Source organism: Aulonocara stuartgranti, assembly GCF_965226115.1.
Source record: "Aulonocara stuartgranti genome assembly, chromosome: 4".
NCBI classification, from domain to species: domain Eukaryota; kingdom Metazoa; phylum Chordata; class Actinopteri; order Cichliformes; family Cichlidae; genus Aulonocara; species Aulonocara stuartgranti.
The window spans coordinates 5349898-5369063 of record NC_138942.1 but is presented as its reverse complement, the minus strand read 5'-3'; the positions used below and the strand labels follow the sequence as shown (position 1 = coordinate 5369063).

Below are 19166 nucleotides of genomic sequence, written 5' to 3'. Positions count from 1 at the left end.
GAGTTCTTGCTAAAAAAGCAAATCAGTAAAATGTCTGGGGTTCAAATTCGACAGCCAGCTGGAGACTTCTCTCCAAGCACTCTGGCTTCCTCCCACAATTAAAAAAAATGCACATTAGGTTAACTGGTGATTCTAAATCGACTGTAGGTATGAGTGGTCGTTTTTTTCCTTTTTGTTAGCCCTTTAAAATTAGCGGCCTGTCTAGGGTGTACCCCATGCCTCACCTCATAAGTGCTCAGATAGGCTGCAGTGCAGCTGCAGCCCTGAATTGGCTAAGCAGAAGAAACCGAATGGGTAGATGGTTATGAAGAAGTTGCATGCATCTGTGCTTTAATGCATACATTTCTATATATGCACTGCTGTTATTGTAGATGCAATCTGCATATGTAGATCATCTGTAATTCTAATGAAACACTGGCAAGAAATTGAGTCCCTGTAAAAAAAACAAAACACTGGTGGCAGACAGTAGACTAATTTTCTCAGATAGAACAAATAAGGTTTTCCTGAAATTCCCCTCATACTCTTATTACTTCTTATCATTTTTCTCCAGAATGCACTATCAGAGGAACTGTCCAACATGAAGAAACTCCAGGATGATCTGCTGGCAAACAAGGTGACCATACATCCAGGTTTTATTCTCAGGTTATGCTAGCAGACATGATTTTCCTCTTTTCTCTACCATTTTTTTTTTCATTTGCAGGATCAGCTGATCGCTGAGCTGGAAAGGCTTCAGCTGGAGTTGGATCAGCTGAGAGCGAGGCCTGGGGGCTCTTATTCCAGGTTGGTACCATCATTTGGACAGCTTGTAGCTGTACGTCGACTGGCTACTGTTGGGCTGTATCTTCATTTTCCGTGCTCTTTTGATTTAATCCTCTATTATTAGACAATTTTAATTTTTCACATTGATATGTTCGTTTTGCAGTATCTCAGCTTTGGAGTTGGCACATGTTATGCTTTAGTACCCCACTTTGTTTGCTGTGTGTAGGGTTAATCGTTTCATCTTATCGTGTCTCATTTCTTCTTTTATTTTTCCAGTCGCTCTCTGCCAGGCAGCGCTCTGGAGTTGAGGTATTCCCACGGAGGCGGGTCCCTCCCAACAGGTTCCACCACTCACCTGGATCCCTTCGGTAATGCCTCTGCCGGAGGCGCAGGCAATCGTCACTGGCCCCGCTGGAGCTCTGCTCATGAGGACACTACCAAGGTGAGATATTTTAAAAGGTGCTTCAGAAATCACTCTTCAAACGTTTAAAAGTGAAAGTTGGGATCCTTTTTTTTTTTTTTTTTACAAAAAAAAGGTGTAGCTCAGTGATACAGTGTAGTAATTTTCAACAGCACTGACTCACTGGAGCTCAAGAAATGAGCTAAATGGGATTTGAGATACACAAAATTAGATGTTCCTAGCATAGACTGTATACAAAAGATGAACCTTTTTTTTGGATGCTGCACTCTGCACATGGGTTATTTCATATACCTACAAACTCAATTTGATGTTGAATGATTGGTATTTGCAAATGGGATCAGATGTCCGTTGTGTAGTGAATCATCCTGTCTTGCTTTGTGTGTGCAGTACTCAGATTGGGATCACACTCTGATTGGGACTGGGTTCCAGCCAGGCATGGATGTGGGATGCTCAGACGATGAGGACGACGGGGAGGCTCGGTTTGGCTCCGAGCTTCTGTCACCCAGCGGACAGACGGATGTGCAGACCCTGGCCATCATGCTGCAGGAACAGCTGGAGGCCATCAATAAGGAGATCAAGTAAGGAACGCCAAGAGCGCTTAGAGATTCAGAGAAGTAAGAATGTGAGAAACATCTCCCTACATGCTGCAGACTGACTCACACCAACACCTGCTACAACCTCAAAAATAAACATAACAGCACCTCTCAGACATGTCCTGAAGAGAAAATGCAGTTGTGGAAGAATTAATCAGATCCTGCTAGTGATGAATTAATACATTATTAGATTGTTTATGGATGCACTGACGCATAAGCAGCAGTTGCTGCTATACTCAAGGTGGAACTAGTCTTAACAACTGTGGACCCCCTTTTTCATTCAGAACTGCTTGAATTCTTCATGGCCAGTGTTGGTCAAGTTACTTGAAAAAAGTAATCAGTAACTAATTACTGATTACTTCCCCCAAAAAGTAATCCTGTTACTTTACTGATTATTTATTTCAAAAGTAATTAATTACTTAGTTACTTAGTTACTTTTTAAAAACACGATTTACAACCTGAAGAGGTGATAAAGCGATAGATCTTTCAGCCCAATTCTACTTTTTCTGCATAATCATCATACAAAATGTAATCAAATGGAAAAGTCTCTTTTTAAAACTTGTTTTATCAGTTTTAATCTTTTAACTTTATGCATCAAGCAAAAATTAAATTATATGCAATATTCACTGACTGGAAGAAATTTGTTTAACATTTAAACCTATTTTCTGCACATTCCAGCACATAAAATAAAATATTTTTGTGTGTTTACACTCAGTCTTTCAAATAAATGCAAGTGAAACATAGCAGAAAATAAATAAAATTAAAGACTAGCGGTCCTGTTGCTCTATTTTCACCTGTAAAGCAGGAGTGGGTTAGGCGGAGGTTTGCCCTGGTGCAGGTGTGCCGCAGCGGTCAGTTGAAGAATCCGCGAGTTTCTCTGTGAATTTCACATTACCTGGTAGCGCACTCGGTGCTTGCTCGGAAGTTAAGGGGTTTTCTTCCCACGCAGTGAACAGCGGACACTAATGTTTTTGTCACTTTTTATGGAATCAAACTCAAAGTAAGGTCAAAGTAACAGTAATCTAATTACTGTTTTAGCAATAGTAATCTCTTACTTTACTCGTTACTCGAAAAAGGTAATCGGATTACAGTAACGCTTTATTGCCCATCTCTGTTCATGGCACAGATTCAACAAGGCGCTGGAAACATTCATCAGAGATTCTGGTCCAATTGACACGATAGCATCAAACAGTCGCTTGTCGGTTGCACATCCATGATGCAAATCTCCAGTTTCACCACATCCCAAAGGTGTTCTGTTTGGTTCACAGCTGAATTTGACTTATCAGCAATTAACATTTTGGGAAAACGCACTGATTAGCTTTCCTGTAGAGGTCTGAGTGAGGAGAATTTGCCTATTTGTCTAGATTAAATAATTAGCTAGAGCCATCAACTGCTAAGCTAGCATGGCGAATACTAGACAAAGCCATTTTTTACACACACACAAACACACAAAGTAGAAAAGTAAATTTGCCAACTTAAGTGACGCAGCTTATATGTGCAGTAGATATATTATTAGATAGAGCCAGGAGAGTTGATTCTTCTTGTCTCCAGTAATTCTGCTCTGCTGGCTGTAGCTACATTCATGACTATGGTATCAATTTTCACAGCAAGAACGCTACCAAGCTTTTTTTTCTCCAAACCGTCAAACTACTTCTTTAAGACTGTCCTGATTTGTTTAGAGCTCCAGGACACTTCTGGAGCCCTTTTCTGAGTTCTAATATTATCCACATGTTTGTTGCCCTGAAAACCCAGATTGATCCAGGAGGAGAAGGAGAACACAGAGCTGCGTGCCGAGGAGATTGAGAGCCGGGTCAGCGTGGCTTTGGACAGTCCGCCCATCCCTCCCTCTTCCCTGGGGAGAGACAGCACAGGACGGGGCTTCATCCCCACTTCCATCACATCCTCCACCCTGGCCTCCCCCTCCCCCCCAGCTCCGGGCACTCCACCCCTCGTCTGCCTCACTCCCCTGCCCGTGAGACCGATAGACAGGTACGACTGGAATGTAGAGAAGAACTCCTATTTCAGTTCGTGTTAACCTTTTTACCTCACCTTGGTGTCAGCCTCCCTGTTTATGCAGACAGCTCCTCCAGACAGTGAGTCATTTAAATAAAGCATAAGTAATCACGCAGATGGGGTCAAGAAGTTTAGTTATTCTTCAGCGGCAACAATGTCAGATTGGGAAAGTTTGATTTAAGTGACTCGTGGTGCGGTATGAAGGTTCCAGCAACGGGCAGATAGATTACAAGTAATGGTGCAATAAACAAAAAGCAAGCTGTCAGTGGTGATTTTGAAAATTGATCATGTTTATGTAGGCGTTCAGTGAGAATGGCAAGATTGGTTACAGTTAGGAAGCTGGATGTAAGCCAAGGAAAATAACTCTTTTAAGGCTGTAGCAGGAAACCTAGTCGGCTCCGGCTCCTCTTCACGTCATAAAGGTGAGCTGTGCAACTAAACTTGTAAAATCAAAGAACTCCTCTTGCATTAATCTCAATTTTTAACTATTTGGTAAAAAAAAAAAACAGGAAAAGGATTACATTTCTAAACAAATAGGATATATTAATATAACAGTTGTTGATTAGTAGATTTTGCTCATGTTTTTCAAAGCAGGGCTTGCTGTTGTCCCCTTTTTCCATTTTTTAGTTGTTTACATGCATCATTGTTGGACAGAGTTGAGAGAATCAGGTCTGGACAGCGTCTGAAGTTGACTTTCTCGAGTATAACGCACAGAAAGACACTGACAGCTTCAGACAAGTTGTTAGAAATGGATATATTTTGTGCCGTTACGTCGCAGTCAGAAATCATTCGAAGGCAAAACTTCAAACGTTTTATTCAGTCTAAATCGAGCAATTTGTGGCTAAGATGAATCTTATTGTTGGGACCTACAGTCACGTAAATAACAAGGTTTTCACCGTGCTGCGTGCAGTCCTGTGAAAAAATACATTCCATGATTCAGCAGCTTGTAGAACCACTTCTAGCAGCAATAACCTGAAGTATTCATGAAGTGATCAGTTTCTGTGTGCCTTTATTAGTCTCTCACATTGTTGTGCATTAATGTTGCTTATTCTCAATATTGGTTTGCATTCATTTAAGCACAGCGCTCTTAGGATACCACCACAGCATTTCATTCTGAGCTCCGGCTCGGTCTTTTCTGTTTTGGTGTAGATTCTTTTTGTGGATTTGCTGCTGTGCTTGGCGTCGTTGTTCTGTCGTGTGACTTAATTTGGGCCAAGCTTTAGCTGTCAAACAAATGGAGTCACATTTGACTTTAGAATCCAGCAAAAATGTAAGAAATCTGTTTCGGCCAGTCTCAGTCACAGTTGTGGCTTGGCAATATTAATAATGATGCTACAACAGGTAAAAAACATACTTAGAATATAGTAGCTAATATTTTTTTAATTTACAGACAAAACATTTAAGCAGAGCAGAGCTCACAACATCCATAAAATTATAATTTTTGTGTTTGCATCTACTGCAAATTATACAGTTTACATTTTATATTCCAGAACAGCAAAGATGATGACCGATCCCTCGCTCTTCTTGACTCTACACCTCCTCCCACTCCTCGTGCGCTGCGATTGGACAGGATGGCCCTCACCCATCCGGGAGCGATGCTCGATGACCCCAGAGAGTTTCGCAGGTAAGACGGCTGCGCATTCAAGCGTGATGCTTTCAATGTGTATTTGTTTTTCCAACTTTAGTTACTTTCTTTGTCTCTCCTTCAGTCTCTCGGCAGATGGCAGCAGCACCAACAGCAGCCAAGATTCACTCCACAAGGCCAGCAAGAAGAAAAGCATCAAGTCTTCCATCGGCCGGCTTTTTGGGAAGAAGGAAAAAGGAAGGATGGGCCAACCTGGACGGGATGGATCTGTTTCTCTTGGTAAACTGATAAAAGATAAGGGAGGGACTGACTGAGCATGAGTAATCCATGCTGTCAGCATTTACATCTAAACACTTTATTGGCTCGGTGAATTCGGAGCCAGAAAAGTGTTCTTATCTAGTTCTTGCAATCTTTGACATCACTGTATGTTTCCCAGCATCTACACCCTCTGAAGACCTGGCATCTGGAGACCCAATGGGAATGAATAAGACGGGAACTCTTGGTCCAGCAGATAAAGACCGCCGCAGCAAGAAGAAGTCAGTGAATTATATGCTGTGCGTTTCATATTTTGATCTTTTAATCGGACAGCACCAAATAAGAAATCTCTCTGTTAAATCTCTTATCAGGCATGAGCTGCTGGAAGAAGCATGTCGCCAAGGACTTCCTTTTGCATCTTGGGATGGACCTACTGTTGTGTCGTGGTTAGAGGTAGGTGATCATAGAACTGAGATCTAAATGAAACTTTCATCTTGATTTAATCCACTCCTTGCCTCCTTCTAGCTGTGGGTGGGAATGCCAGCTTGGTACGTCGCCGCATGCCGTGCCAACGTGAAGAGCGGCGCGATCATGGCCAACCTGTCCGACACGGAGATCCAGAGGGAGATCGGCATCAGCAACCCGCTGCACCGCCTCAAACTGCGGCTGGCCATCCAGGAGATGGTGTCCCTCACCAGCCCGTCTGCCCCAGCCAGCACTCGCTCTGTGAGACTCTGAAACTGCACATACATTTAACAAGTCCATAGCCAAGGGGAGCACAAAATTATTAGCTATAAATTATAAAATGCTCTGGTACATAAAAAATGCATATCTACCTCATGGCATTATATGAAATAGTCGCAAAAACCCAAGCCCTTTTTTCCATGCCGTCAGCACAGCTTTGAAACGGACGTATTTCATTTCAAAATATGTTTCATGTCTGCACCACATATGTTTACAGAGTAAGTACATCACCATGGTAACCAAGAAAACAGAGCTTCACGAAGCCGCAACTTTGCGCTTTAACCCAAACGGTGATCAAACATATTCGAGTGATGTTGGTCACCTAAATGTAACCAAACAATGAATGAACGTGTAAATGAAAAGCAAAAGAAATATACAGCAGGAACATGAACGGTAGTGTGAGAGGTGAAATTACTTATGCCTCCTGCTTCTCCCGAGAATTAGACTTTTTCGCCCAGCATGACGGATAAATAGATTGGATTTTGTTCATTTTTGCAGAACTTCCATAAAACTTGGTAATATCTACAGATGGGAGTCGTTTAGGCTGTGGGTTTTCGAATCCAATTAGGTCCAATGGCTTATGAAACTGCAGATGTATGTGCCTAATATCTAGGATTATGAGTGGGTCATTGGAAAATGTTCGATCTTGTAGGGGGTCCCTGCTCCTAGAGGCTAAAGGGGGGGACCTCCAAAATTATAAGCCCTATTTTAAAACTCTCATTTACCTTAAAGAATGAATATTTTCTCATGATAAAAAGATCCCAGTCTAGACAGCTTCCCCCTAGAATTAAAGGTAAAGAAGCCTTTAATCGGAGCACACTAAGACCTTAAACGCCTTCATATGTCGATTTATGTATTCATTTGGGACGGATATCTATCTTTCTGCTGAGTATAGACTTTTTGCTCAGAGTAGCGCCTTGCCGCATCCATATTTAAAGTCTGAGGTAAATGTTGAGCCAGATGTTTGTTGTTTAGAGACTGGCACAAATTATCAGATTATAGTCTCTGTGAAGGCCACATAATTAGCGCCAAATGTCACAGTTGCTAGTCATAAAATTAAAATGTGACCTGGAATATATGATATTAATAAGGAATGATGTAATAGAAAAAGCCTGTTGGGGCACATGACATGTAGGATGTAGGATTAGAAAGAGAAAGAAAGAAAACAGATGCAGATAAAAATGAATGCTAACAAACATGAAGCCTATTCTACACGTGATAAATGTCCAAAATGATAAAGATATGAATGGAAATAGGCTCTGCTGGGAGTGACGGGGTTCACCTTTGTCATCTGGAAAACATTGGCAACAAAAACTTTGCCCTCTCCCTCGGCAACAAAGACAAACCAGATGTTGAAAAATGTAGTAAAAGTGCTGCACGCACATGCATTTGTGGCACTGTTTTTTCCTCCGCTTCCTCAAGCAAGATAAAGTGAAAAATAGCTGAAAGCCATCTTCTTTAAGGCGTCTGCTTTGGAGCTTTTAACAAATGGCAGATTTTGGTTTTTCTTGGCTTTCCCTTTTCTGCATTTGGCTTCCTCTCTATTTACAGTAGAAATCATATTAATGATACGGTGAAATGCGGAAGATGATCAATCGTGCAATTTTGCCCAACAGGCTGAGCAGATTCATTAGTTATCGGTTCACATAAGCCCATCGAACCTCTTGTTCGTGGAAATCACCATGGCAATGAGTCTTCTGTTGTGGTTGGCTGACATCTTTTGATGTGGCTGTTTTGGCATCGCGAAAATGTTCGAGTGTTGACTCATTGCTGTAGACAGGCAGTGAAGTGTGGTGTGTGTGCATTTTTTGTAATCTTTTATCTCACTGCTTCGCTTCTTTTGTTCACATAACTGCAGTCTACCAGTAACGTGTGGATGACCCACGCAGAGATGGAGTCTCTGAACGCCGCCACCAAGCCCCCGGTTAGTGCCCCAGCCGTCCTGTCTCTGTCTGACAAACTGCCCTTTTATGGTCATGGTTATTTTATTTTATTTATTTTGAATAATGTTGAGCGTCTCGTCCGGTCTGAATCACGTTGATGAGTCTCTCCCCTCCCTTCTCCTCTCTCTCCTTGTACTTCTTTTTTGTACTTCTGTCTCTCTGTGGGCCCAGGCCATAGTGTTGAGCATCTTCTTCTCTCCCTGTTGTTGCCGTTTCAGTGTGAACTGCTTCCAACTAATTACCCGTTCACTAACACACTGTTCCTCCCTTTTGTCCTCTTTTCCCGCTGCTGCTGTTGCTGCTTCCTCCTCTGCTGCTCCTTCACTATCTATCCATTCGTCCACCTTGCTCTTCACCTCCGCACCCCTCTCCCTCACCACCTCCACATCACTCTCTCTGGCTCTGTCTCTCTTCGTCTTCCTCTTCTCTTCTCTCTGCAGGAGCTGAAAGAGTTCAGCTGGGATCAGGTAAGGGATCAGCTGCGCCTTTTTGAAAAAAAGTTCGCGCAACATGCTGCGTATTTGTCACTCATTTCATCTCTAACAGCAGTGAGTCATTTGCAGCGCCATCAGATACGAGGCCGAGCGTGAATCAGTGTTGCTCATCTGTGGTTGTCCCCCCCAGATACTGGCCTATGGCGATATGAATCATGAGTGGGTGGGCAACGAGTGGCTGCCCAGCCTGGGCTTGCCGCAGTATCGGAGCTATTTCATGGAGTCCCTGGTGGATGCTCGCATGCTGGACCACCTGACCAAGAAAGAGCTGCGAGGACAGCTCAAGATGGTGGACAGCTTCCACAGGTAGAGCTCGGCTTCATAACTCATGCTCTTTTGTCACGTCTCGTGTTTACAAAACTCTTACTCTCCTACCTTTGTGTGCATGTGACAAGGGAATTTTGAAGGTGTTAAAAGACAATGGTTATGGCACTCTGACAGCTCAGTTGTGTGTCTCCAGGCCTTCTCTGAGTTCTCTTTTGAAGGAGTGAAAGGGTCAGAGGTGCTGGGTTGTTAATGCTTTCTGAGCACATGTGAGAGTGGAAACACGCCCTCCTCGGTTAACCTGCTTGAACCCCTGACCCTCTGGCTCTTTGCCCTCTCCCAGGGTCAGCTTGCATTACGGCATCATGTGCCTGAAGCGTCTAAATTACGATCGCAAGGAGCTGGAGAGGAGGAGAGAGGAGAGCGCCCACCATAACAAAGGTGACCCCTTGTTTCTCTGCCATTATCTCACCTTTCACGCCCCAGTGGAGGGATGGTATTGTACAGTTCTCCGAGCCAGTAGAAGCAGCTAATTCGTTTATTCATGTGGTGCTTTTGTGCTGTGTAAAGCATACCTTAGTGACTACTAACTGCAGGTTATTTGTTTTATTTGACTATTAATTTTATTGCATTTTTACCATCACCTTGTTGATCTGTTAGACCGCGGTTTTTATTGCCTGTGCTATTTCATGTGCCGTGCACAGCTCAAGTTTAAGAAGCAAAGCATTTTTTCTTGTGGAAAGGCAGAAATCCTGTGTGTTTCTGGAGCTCATCGTAACCAAACTGGACCAAGCACAAACTAATAACTAGCAGTCTTGGTTAAATACAGCTTCGAATAGAAACTCGCACTAATCTGGTGGTGTCGTAAACATTTAAACTTCTACCAAACATCAATAGAACATCAATCTTATCACAGCCGTAACAAGCTGATGTGAATACCATGAATACATCTTTTCACAGCCTCCTACATGCTGTCCCTGAGCAGAGAACAAGTCTGACTGGTACCATCTCCTGTTTGGCTTACGTGTCAGAAAAGGCCGCTTCCCACCTGGATTATCAAAGTGTAATTCGGAGTTTATGTGTGAACTTGAATCTTAGCTCCTTATACAGTTTTAAATAAACACGAGCCGCATGGCTCTACAAAGGCTGAAAATCACCTGCATCCGCTAATCGAATCTCTGGATTCAGATAAGTTTGTGATATTTTATTGAGACTAACGAGACCATACATGAAGCTCAATTTGATGTATTTGTAAAGTTATGATGCAAAATGCAATTGTGCCATGTCTTGCATGGGTAAAGAAGCTTTTCAAGCATTCTTTGGTTCCCATCTTGATAACTTCGAAGCAGGGTCAAACCACACCTCTGCTAAAAACTGTTATGCATATCTGTGCAAAATCTTTTGAGTTGTTCTGATAAAGAACAAACCAACAACATAAAATGCAGTGGCAGAGGTAAAGATTCATACCTTATATTTATATTGATACTGATCAGTATATATTTTTAATTGTTGTTGTTTTTTTAATTCTAGTATTTGTTAACCCAGCAAAGAGCAAAACCCCACACAATTTACTGTCTGAAACAGAGAAATAGCAACAAGCACTGGTACCCTGGATATTTTATCTGTTTTAAATGTCATATCACCATGTTGTATAGGTGGCTGATCAGTTCAAGTTATAGCTTTCTTCTGTCTGAATTATTTTCTCAGATTTGGCTGCTTCACCCTGTTTCAGTGTGACATTATGTTTGTTTCTGACCTGCCATCAGTCTACACTGCCAGCACCCTTTTACCAAACTGCCTAACATCTCTGCGGACGGTTTCCAGACTAATAAGAATTTATCATCTGCATAAAGGAGTAATAAGATTATGTAATCTCCGTAAAATGATGCACTATTTGAGAAGCTAAAACATTTAGAAAACAGTTTTTAATGACTAAACCTTTCCATTCTTCACAAGTTTGGGGGTTTTAGAATTTTAGCAGGGAAAGCTGCTGTACTGCTTTTAACTTTTGTCAAATCTCTTTAAAGTAAGCAGATGTAAAAAAGGAAAGTCTTTACAAGTAAACTATAAAAATACTTTCTTGCATCAGCGCTGGCATGTAAAAAAAAAAAGTGAAACAAAAAAACCCTTAATAATGGTTATTTTCTTTGATTTCTCACGTTCCTGGGAATTCCTGTGTTTAGACCACCCATTGTTTTTCCCCCCTCCTCGTCATACCTAGAAGAGATTATAAGCCACAACCTTCTAGCTTGGCTGGATAATGATTACATAAATGTCAACACGTTCGGTCATTAAACAAACCCAAATCTCTCGCACTCCCACTGCTGCGCCTTGAAAAACACATGTTGTGCATTTACAGTCAGTTCATCTTGGCTTCTCCCCAGAGGAATCATGCAGATGAGGAAATTAGCGAATCTGGGTTTGTCTGATGATAGGCCTGACCTGTGTTGTCCATGTGCAGAAAATAAATCAGTTAGTCAAATGTTTCATTATTTCCTCTGATCGCTGACCCTTACAGAAGACGGTTAATAAATCTGAGCAGCCCTGCATGTGTTTATGTATCCAAATTAAACTAAAGGAGGTGACTTCAGTTTTAATAAAGATTTAAAAATAGTGTGCAGACAGCTTTCTGTTTGCAGATGAATGCCTCTCCTCCCTTCCTTTCACCTCCTCCCTTTCTCTTCCTAGATGTGATGGTATGGTCCAATGAGCGTGTGATGTGCTGGGTGCAGAGCATCGGTCTGAAGGAGTACGCCGACAACCTCCGGGAGAGCGGCGTCCACGGGGCTCTGCTGGCTTTAGACGACACATTTGACTACACTGACCTGGCCCTGCTGCTGCAGATCCCCAATCAGAACACACAGGTAGTGAATTCATTGTCGATGCACATCAAGAGAAATGTCTTTGCATCAAAGTCTGTTCCTACGTCCAAGACAATTTATCAGATATTTTGCACTTTAAGATCCCTATAAACTTTTTTAGATTTTGATAATTTGCCATTTTTAGACAGAACAAGTTTAGCCAGTTCTGTGGTATTTACCCTAACCCTAATCTGAGTTATACAACAGGCAGCACAGTGGCAGAATTGTTAACACTGTTGCATCACAGAAGGAAGATTCTGGGTCCAGCTGGGACTGTGTGGAATTTGTATATTCGCTCTGTGCCTGTGTGCTTTCCTTTCAGGTGTTTCAGGCTCTTCCTCCAGTCTAAAGGCATGTAATTTAGGCTAATTAGCCAAAAAGTTGGCCACTGTTAGAAATGGTTCACCGTATCTCTATGATGGGCAGGCGACCTGTCCAGTGCGTACCCCACCTCTCACCCTATGACACCCAGTGTAGGCTCCAGGCCTGCTGTGACCCTGAAGTGTTTGTGATAATGGATGAATTTCTATTTATATGGCAACAAATTCCTAAAAACCAAGCAAAAATGCCTTTCCCCAGCTGTAATAGTGGGAACTACTGCAAAGGCAGTTTTGAGTACTTTGACTGGTGTTTATCTTTCTATCTGGAAGTCAGTGGACAGACGTAGTCAACACAATGATGTCACACATCTCCAAGATACAGTCCCAAAACATTTACAAGTTTGGAGTTGAGATCAAAATGAAAAAAAAAGCTCAAGTTTGGGTGTGGTACGACCCATGTGGACCGAGTGTTCATTGAAAAAGTAGTGTTGACTGCTGAAGATGAGCCTGAATGCCAGCATGTTTATATATGTGTGTGAGTTGTGTCATCGCAAAACACAAGCCAAAGTACTCTAAACTGCGATTGTACGAGTCTGTAGGGCCACATTTTGCCATGATGACACACATTCAAAGCAATCCCAGTTATGCTATCGTACCTGTAGCAAAGGTTTTGGGTGTAGCTGTATCCAAAATTCCTCTTGCTATTGCAGAAATGTATGCAAAAAGGGCGTATGTAATTAGGTGCACCATTGCACACTTAGTTAAACATATATAAGAAAATTAGTAATATAATAACTGTCTTTAAAAAGATCTTCTCAGCCTCTCCGTCTCAAATAGAATTACGTCTGTTATGTCTAAAAATGTCTAAAATGACACGTCAGGAGTTAAGTGCAGAGGTTGTTCCTGTTGCACTGAAAATCGAATGAGAATCCACAGTATTGTTATAAAATAGGTATCATGTTCAAAGAATTAATGTATGCCAGCATAGCAGAGCAGCCCTGATCTGAAAATGCATCAATCTCCAAGCTCTCCATCACCTCTATCCTGCAGGCCAGACAGCTCCTGGAGCAAGAGTACAACTCCCTCATCTCCATGGGAACTGAGAGACGGCCCGATGAGGTGAGCATGCTAATATGTCTTTAAAAAAAGAAAACAAAATACCCATGAAGAATACAAAGGTTGTTTGCATGAGGATCCATCTTAAGGCTCACGACATGTGTCTCGCTGACAGGATGGGACTAAGACATTCACCCGCTCTCCCTCCTGGAGGAAGATGTTTAGGGAGAAAGACCTGCGGGGCGTGACCTCTGACTCTGCCGAGACCCTGCCTGCTAACTTCCGTGCCTCAGCCATCTCTACACCCTCCGTTACCCTGAGGAAGGTTCAGAGTGAAGGTGAGTATGACCCCGTGACCTCTGAAACCTCTGAGACCAATCTCACTCCAGACTCAAATGTTTTACTCAAAATGCAATTTTCTTTTCAAAAACCTCACCAAACAGCTGGTAAATATGAAGATAAAAGTCAAAACAAAGCAGTGAGTGAAACAAACCACAGTTTAAAATAAGTATTATAAACATCAGTTAAAGGTTTACCGTAACCACTTCCAGGCAGTTGTTTACAAACCCAATTAGTAAGCATTATTAATTATCCATCATTGTTAACGATGTTAAACCAAAGCTCAATTTACTTTTATTAATGATGGTTATTATAAAGCACCAGATTCTTGCATTTGTAATCTCAGGGAACCACACATAGCAAGGTCATATCCTTACATTTAAACCTAATAAGTCCTCCTTGAGGTCTGGAGACCCTTCTTAAAACTTCCTTTTAACAGGAAGAAACATGAAGGGAGGGTGTCTGCCTTAAAAGGTCAGTGTGAGGGAAGAGCAGAGTGAGGACCTTATGAAGAGCATTTGAAAAACTGGGGCAAAACTTTGGTTGTAGTGGGGTAACAGTGCAAGGTCGGCCCAGGTGAAACGGTACCGTAGACCTCTTAATAAATGAGCCGTGTGTTTACATTTGTAATTCTTGGAAATGAGCCTTGAGCTGAAAGATTTTTCTGCAGCCAGAATACACCGGATGTTATATAAGATGCTGCTAATGCACAGGCGGCAGTTGGTTGTTTTCATGCTACTCTGCTATTAATTTGCCAGTGGAATTTTGTGTTGCCTTCATTGGAGGAACTGGCAATAACAAGGAGCAGACGCTTCAAAGTACAGAGGAAGACTATTTTCCCTCATTCCTCCTCTTAATAGGAATGCCTCTGGAAGGTCAGTGCTGTTTAAAAGACTTTGCAGTTATAATAATAACCCCCCTCTGTGTCTCGGTTTCCAACACAGCCAGCTCTGGTGCCCGGGGTGAATCTGCCTCAGTGAGGACGTACTCCTGTTGAGTGGCTGAGGTGAGAACCCTCCGACTTATTAATTAAACAGTCTGGTTTCATTCGTTTCATGACACAAACATTTCCTCTAAGCTTCAGAGATAGCTTGCACATGTGTCCAAACTCTCCCTTTTTTTTTTTGAAGTCTTTGTTTTATGTATTTGTTTGTTGCAGTTTGGGAATTTTAAAGTGCTTGGTTTGGTTGGTTGGTGGGGCTTTGAGCTGAGTTGAATTGAGGCCACAGAAGCAGTGACGTGGCAGTAATGTTGTTTCTCCCCCCCCAGGGCGCTGACAGGATTGTGACTAGAGGACCCTCTCGCTCATCCACGGAGAAAGAAGCAATGAATATAACCATTTAACTTTAAATAAATCTTTCAGTCTGACCATTCTGCAATAACAGAAGAAAAGAAATAAGGGGGAAATCAAGAATGTATGAATGTATTTGCGAAGACTGCGAAGGTTGAAACGGATACGCTGTTTTCTCCCTCTGTCTCTCACTACCTTCTCAACTCTTCCTCTCTCAGTGCCAAGGGTGCGAAAAGGACAACACCGGTGTCGGTTAGAGTCGGTGCCGTTGCGCTGTGTAGGTCTCTCCTTTCTTCATTCCTGTCCACGTAAAGTTAGCAGAGTTGGCAATATCAGGGCTCATTTTCCTACCTACAGAAAAAAATAACACTTGCTGCCATTTATTGTCTTACAGTTTGAAAACAAGTAAATGTGTCGCCTTACAACTTCTGCTCAACAACAGGTGTTTTATAACGAGGGCCGGTACAGAAAGTAACCTCACCGTAAAGTCTGGAGAGGACCGAGAGGGTGTTAAAACTGAGTGACGACTTGGAGGGGAAATGGCTAGGTGGACATAAACGTGTCATAAACTACACCGGTGTTCTCCTTTGTACTAAAGGGCTGGCTGGTGTCTAGTGTCAGCCATTGTGGCTCTTTGTTGGCTTCTATGGTCCTGTCAGGGGTTGGTTGCGGTGGTGTAGTAAAATCCGTCTGAATTCAGACCACCATTTAGCTCCGACCACATCAGAGGGACCCTCCTCACGGCTTGTCTATTGGGGCCTTGAAAGCCGATAAGCTGAGTAATCTCTTTTGAAGGGAGTCCATTATAGAGATCAAAGGCACAGAGTTGCATGGGACAGTGTGTAGCAAGGCCATAGAAGCATTGTGTTCATGATCTCATGATGTCAATGGCAGGAAGTCAATTAAGTTACCGCTGGTACCACTTTCTAAAAAAGATGTTAATAGGTTTTTATAAGTTTTGGCTTTATTGATGTTAAAAGGACACTCCAGTGATATTTGTTTTTTACTTTCAGTGGGGTTCCACTCAGACTGTGGAAACAGTTCCGCAACAGCATTGTGGTTTTGGTAGGAACCTTTTTAAAGTTTGGAAAAGAAGTGATACAATCTCTGCTTCAGTATGAGATTTACTTATTTTTAATATAATCTATAAGTGTGGAACAAAAGAAAGGAGCAAATGCAATCTGGGCACTTATCGGTCGGTCTGCTAATTTAGCATTTTGGGGCAACAGCAAGTTTTTATGTAGCCTACAGATATCTGGGCCAAGACTGTTTATCTGCATGCAGGCAAACCTGCTCAAATGTGATTAACAATGTAACTCTGAATGCAAATGGAAACCAGAAAGCTTCTTGTAGCAAAAATCTGGTCTCTACTCACTTACATACAGACATCCACTTATAGAGACTGGTGTAGAATCATTTTATACCTCGACCTACAGTAGAGCCTCTGCTAGTGACAGCGTGTCAGAATATATAACAAACATTAGGGCCTCGTCTCAACAGAGCTGTAATGTTCGATAGCTACACGTACCTCTGATTGGTGGATGTAGACTGGGCAAATAAAATAGTTTCTACGTAGCACTCGATCTTTGTTGAGTTTTATCAATTTCAGCTATATTCAAGAGAAGCCACACATATCGACAGGCAATATCTCCAAAACTGAGCAACTCACACCCAAACATTCTGGACGGTGGAAAGCTTGATTTTTAGGTGAACGGTTCCTCTAACCAAATATAATCTTTCTAGTGACTGTAAGACTGAATTAAAAAGGAAAGGAGGGTTATTCTAGAGGCGAATATGCACCGGAAAAATCTATTTTTCAGGAACTTGCACCAAAAAGTTCACCTTTCACTTAATAATTCAGTATCTCATTAGTGTCCTGTACATTGTTATAAATATTAATGTTTTACATGGAAATAATGCCATTTATTAAAACCTCTAAGCCATTTCGAAACTATGTCTATCTAGAAAGTGGTACCCAAGTTTAGAGTATAAAGCCAGACTCCAACGCGAAATCCTCAGTCAGCGTCCACGGTGTCTTTACGAGGTTTGTGACTTGTAATCATCAGCTCAGGGTCTTGGGTAATCCTGATGATGGCAGAGGCAACAGAGAGACAAAACAGCAACTCAAAGGGAGAAAAGAAGAAGAAGAAAAAGAAGGATGGACAGAAGCCGGTCATTTTATTGCACACAGAAGCCATAACCGAAATTTAGAGCGCTTTCTGGGGGCGTGGGGGTGAGATCAGAGAGAGGCCGGATGAGGTCGGGGCGAGCCCGTGGAAGCCCAGGAAACAAAACCTTTAGCCTCTGTGTTTACGATGCATGTCAAACAAATGACAATGACCTAAAAACATTTTTTTGGTAGTGAAGATGATATGAGGTGTCGTTAAAAAATATATATCTGTATGATAAACCTACAGGGGTGGGAGCCTGGGGATCAATTTGTAAAATGTGTGTATTTTTTTCAGTTGTATTTTTTATTTTTTACAATAACTATTTATTTTCTTTAGGTATGTATTGGATAAATGTATGTACATGTTCTGTTCCTTCTTGACTTCATTTGAACTAGTTTTAAAAGTAAATATGAAACATTGAAAATGGTCATTCAAATACGCTACTGTATGTGTACATTTTGAGAACAAATTGTGCAATGATTTAACAGATTTCCATGATTAAAGTGATAGTAATACAAATTGAAAAAAAAATCATCTGGAAAATAAAGAAAAATAATGATGATGATGATGATGAAAATGGTGATGTAAAAGAAAAAAATAAATAAAGCGATCCAGGTGGATCTGCTGATCATCGCAAAGTTTTCCTGATTTTCTTTTATTCAGTGACTTCTATAGATAAAAATTTAAGATTTAAGAAGTTGTTTTGCTTCTTCTTTCAGAGTACAAGGAAAAGACATATTTAGTTTGTTTCACTTCACTTTGTAAATATCTTTTGCATACTTTGCAAACACCCAAGTACTAATAAGTAGTAGTAGTAGAAAATTTGCCAAACAAACTAGCAAAATAATTTAAACTAGCTGGACTTAACTGGGAGGTTTCAAAATGATTTTTTTTTTTTTTTTACCAACAAATGCAGTAAAACCTGAAGAATTTAAAGCTGGGCTACATTTAAAGTATGTTCTCTCATTTTTTGCTTGTACTCTCCACTTTAATTGCACGTACATCCACCAAACTTTTCACCGGTTTGCTGGTCGATAAAGTTTTTTAAGTTTTTTTTTTTTTTTTCAAATATTCTTCAAAGTCTGATTGAAAACTTTTAGTCCTTAAAATGTGATCAAATGAACTTTTTCTGACTGTCAACAGCATTTTCTGGTGTACACCCAGTGGATACTTTGTTAGGTATACTGCTCAATAACACATATATCTGCTAGCAACTCCATGCATTCAGTTATGTGGACATGGTCAAGACAACTAGCTGAATTAAAAGTGTTCTCTCACCCCTATTCACTCAATATATATTCATACACCATGCATTTAATTATGGGTTATTATTCATCTCTGGTTTTCTTCCACAGCATGTCTTTTGTCTCCCTCCCCTCCCTGAGCTTGGTTCTCCTGGAGGATTTTTCCTGTTAAATGGAAGTTTTTCCTTCCCATTGTCGCCAAAGTACTTCCTCTTAGGTGTCGTCTGATTGTTGAGGTTTTTCTGTCACATTGCAGGGTCTTTATCTTACAGCTTTTAGGCAACTGTTGTTGTGGTTTGGTGCTATATGAATAAAAGTGAATGGAATTGAAATGGGGAGTGTCAGAATGGGGAAGAAGGGTGACTCTACTAGTTTGAGTATTTCAGAAACTGCTGATCTACTTGGATTTTCCAAGAGAGAAGATTTTTAAGGGAGTGGGAGTTCTCTGTGTGAAAACACCTTGTTGGAGTCAGAGGTCAGAGAACAATTGCAAGACTGCTTTGAGCTGATAGGAAGACAACAGTAAATCAAATAACCACTCATTACAATGAAGGTATGCAGAGAGGCATTTCTGAACGCCCAACACGTCAAACAGATGACCTAGAGCAGCAGAAGACCACACAGGGTGCCACTCTGTCAGCGCAGAATAGTAAACAGGCTCACCAAAACTGGACATCAGAGGACCAGAAAAACATTTGCAGGATCAGAATTTGGAGGCAACACTGTGAAAGAATGGATATATCCTACCTTGCATCACTGGTTCAGGCTGGAGGTTGGGCTCTAATGTTATGGGGGATATTTTCTTGGCAAGCT

At 41.5% G+C, this 19166-nt stretch overlaps 1 protein-coding gene across 1 annotated transcript in view; it reads left to right on the top strand.

Moving 5' to 3' along the window:
* The window catches only part of LOC309705341 (liprin-alpha-3-like), a 33524-nt gene extending 15787 nt beyond the window's left edge, over nt 1–17737 (top strand). Inside the window, 20 exon segments of the mRNA XM_082531094.1 lie at nt 551–613; nt 701–780; nt 1036–1201; nt 1568–1758; nt 3526–3692; nt 3695–3762; nt 5277–5410; nt 5496–5650; nt 5808–5907; nt 5998–6079; nt 6152–6352; nt 8229–8294; nt 8754–8780; nt 8938–9113; nt 9415–9512; nt 11760–11935; nt 13303–13371; nt 13484–13646; nt 14592–14653; nt 14917–17737. Of these exon segments, the coding sequence (XP_082387220.1) occupies nt 551–613; nt 701–780; nt 1036–1201; nt 1568–1758; nt 3526–3692; nt 3695–3762; nt 5277–5410; nt 5496–5650; nt 5808–5907; nt 5998–6079; nt 6152–6352; nt 8229–8294; nt 8754–8780; nt 8938–9113; nt 9415–9512; nt 11760–11935; nt 13303–13371; nt 13484–13646; nt 14592–14644 (2235 nt within the window). The 3' untranslated portion in view covers nt 14645–14653; nt 14917–17737.
* Nucleotides 17738–19166: the final 1429 nt, after the last annotated feature.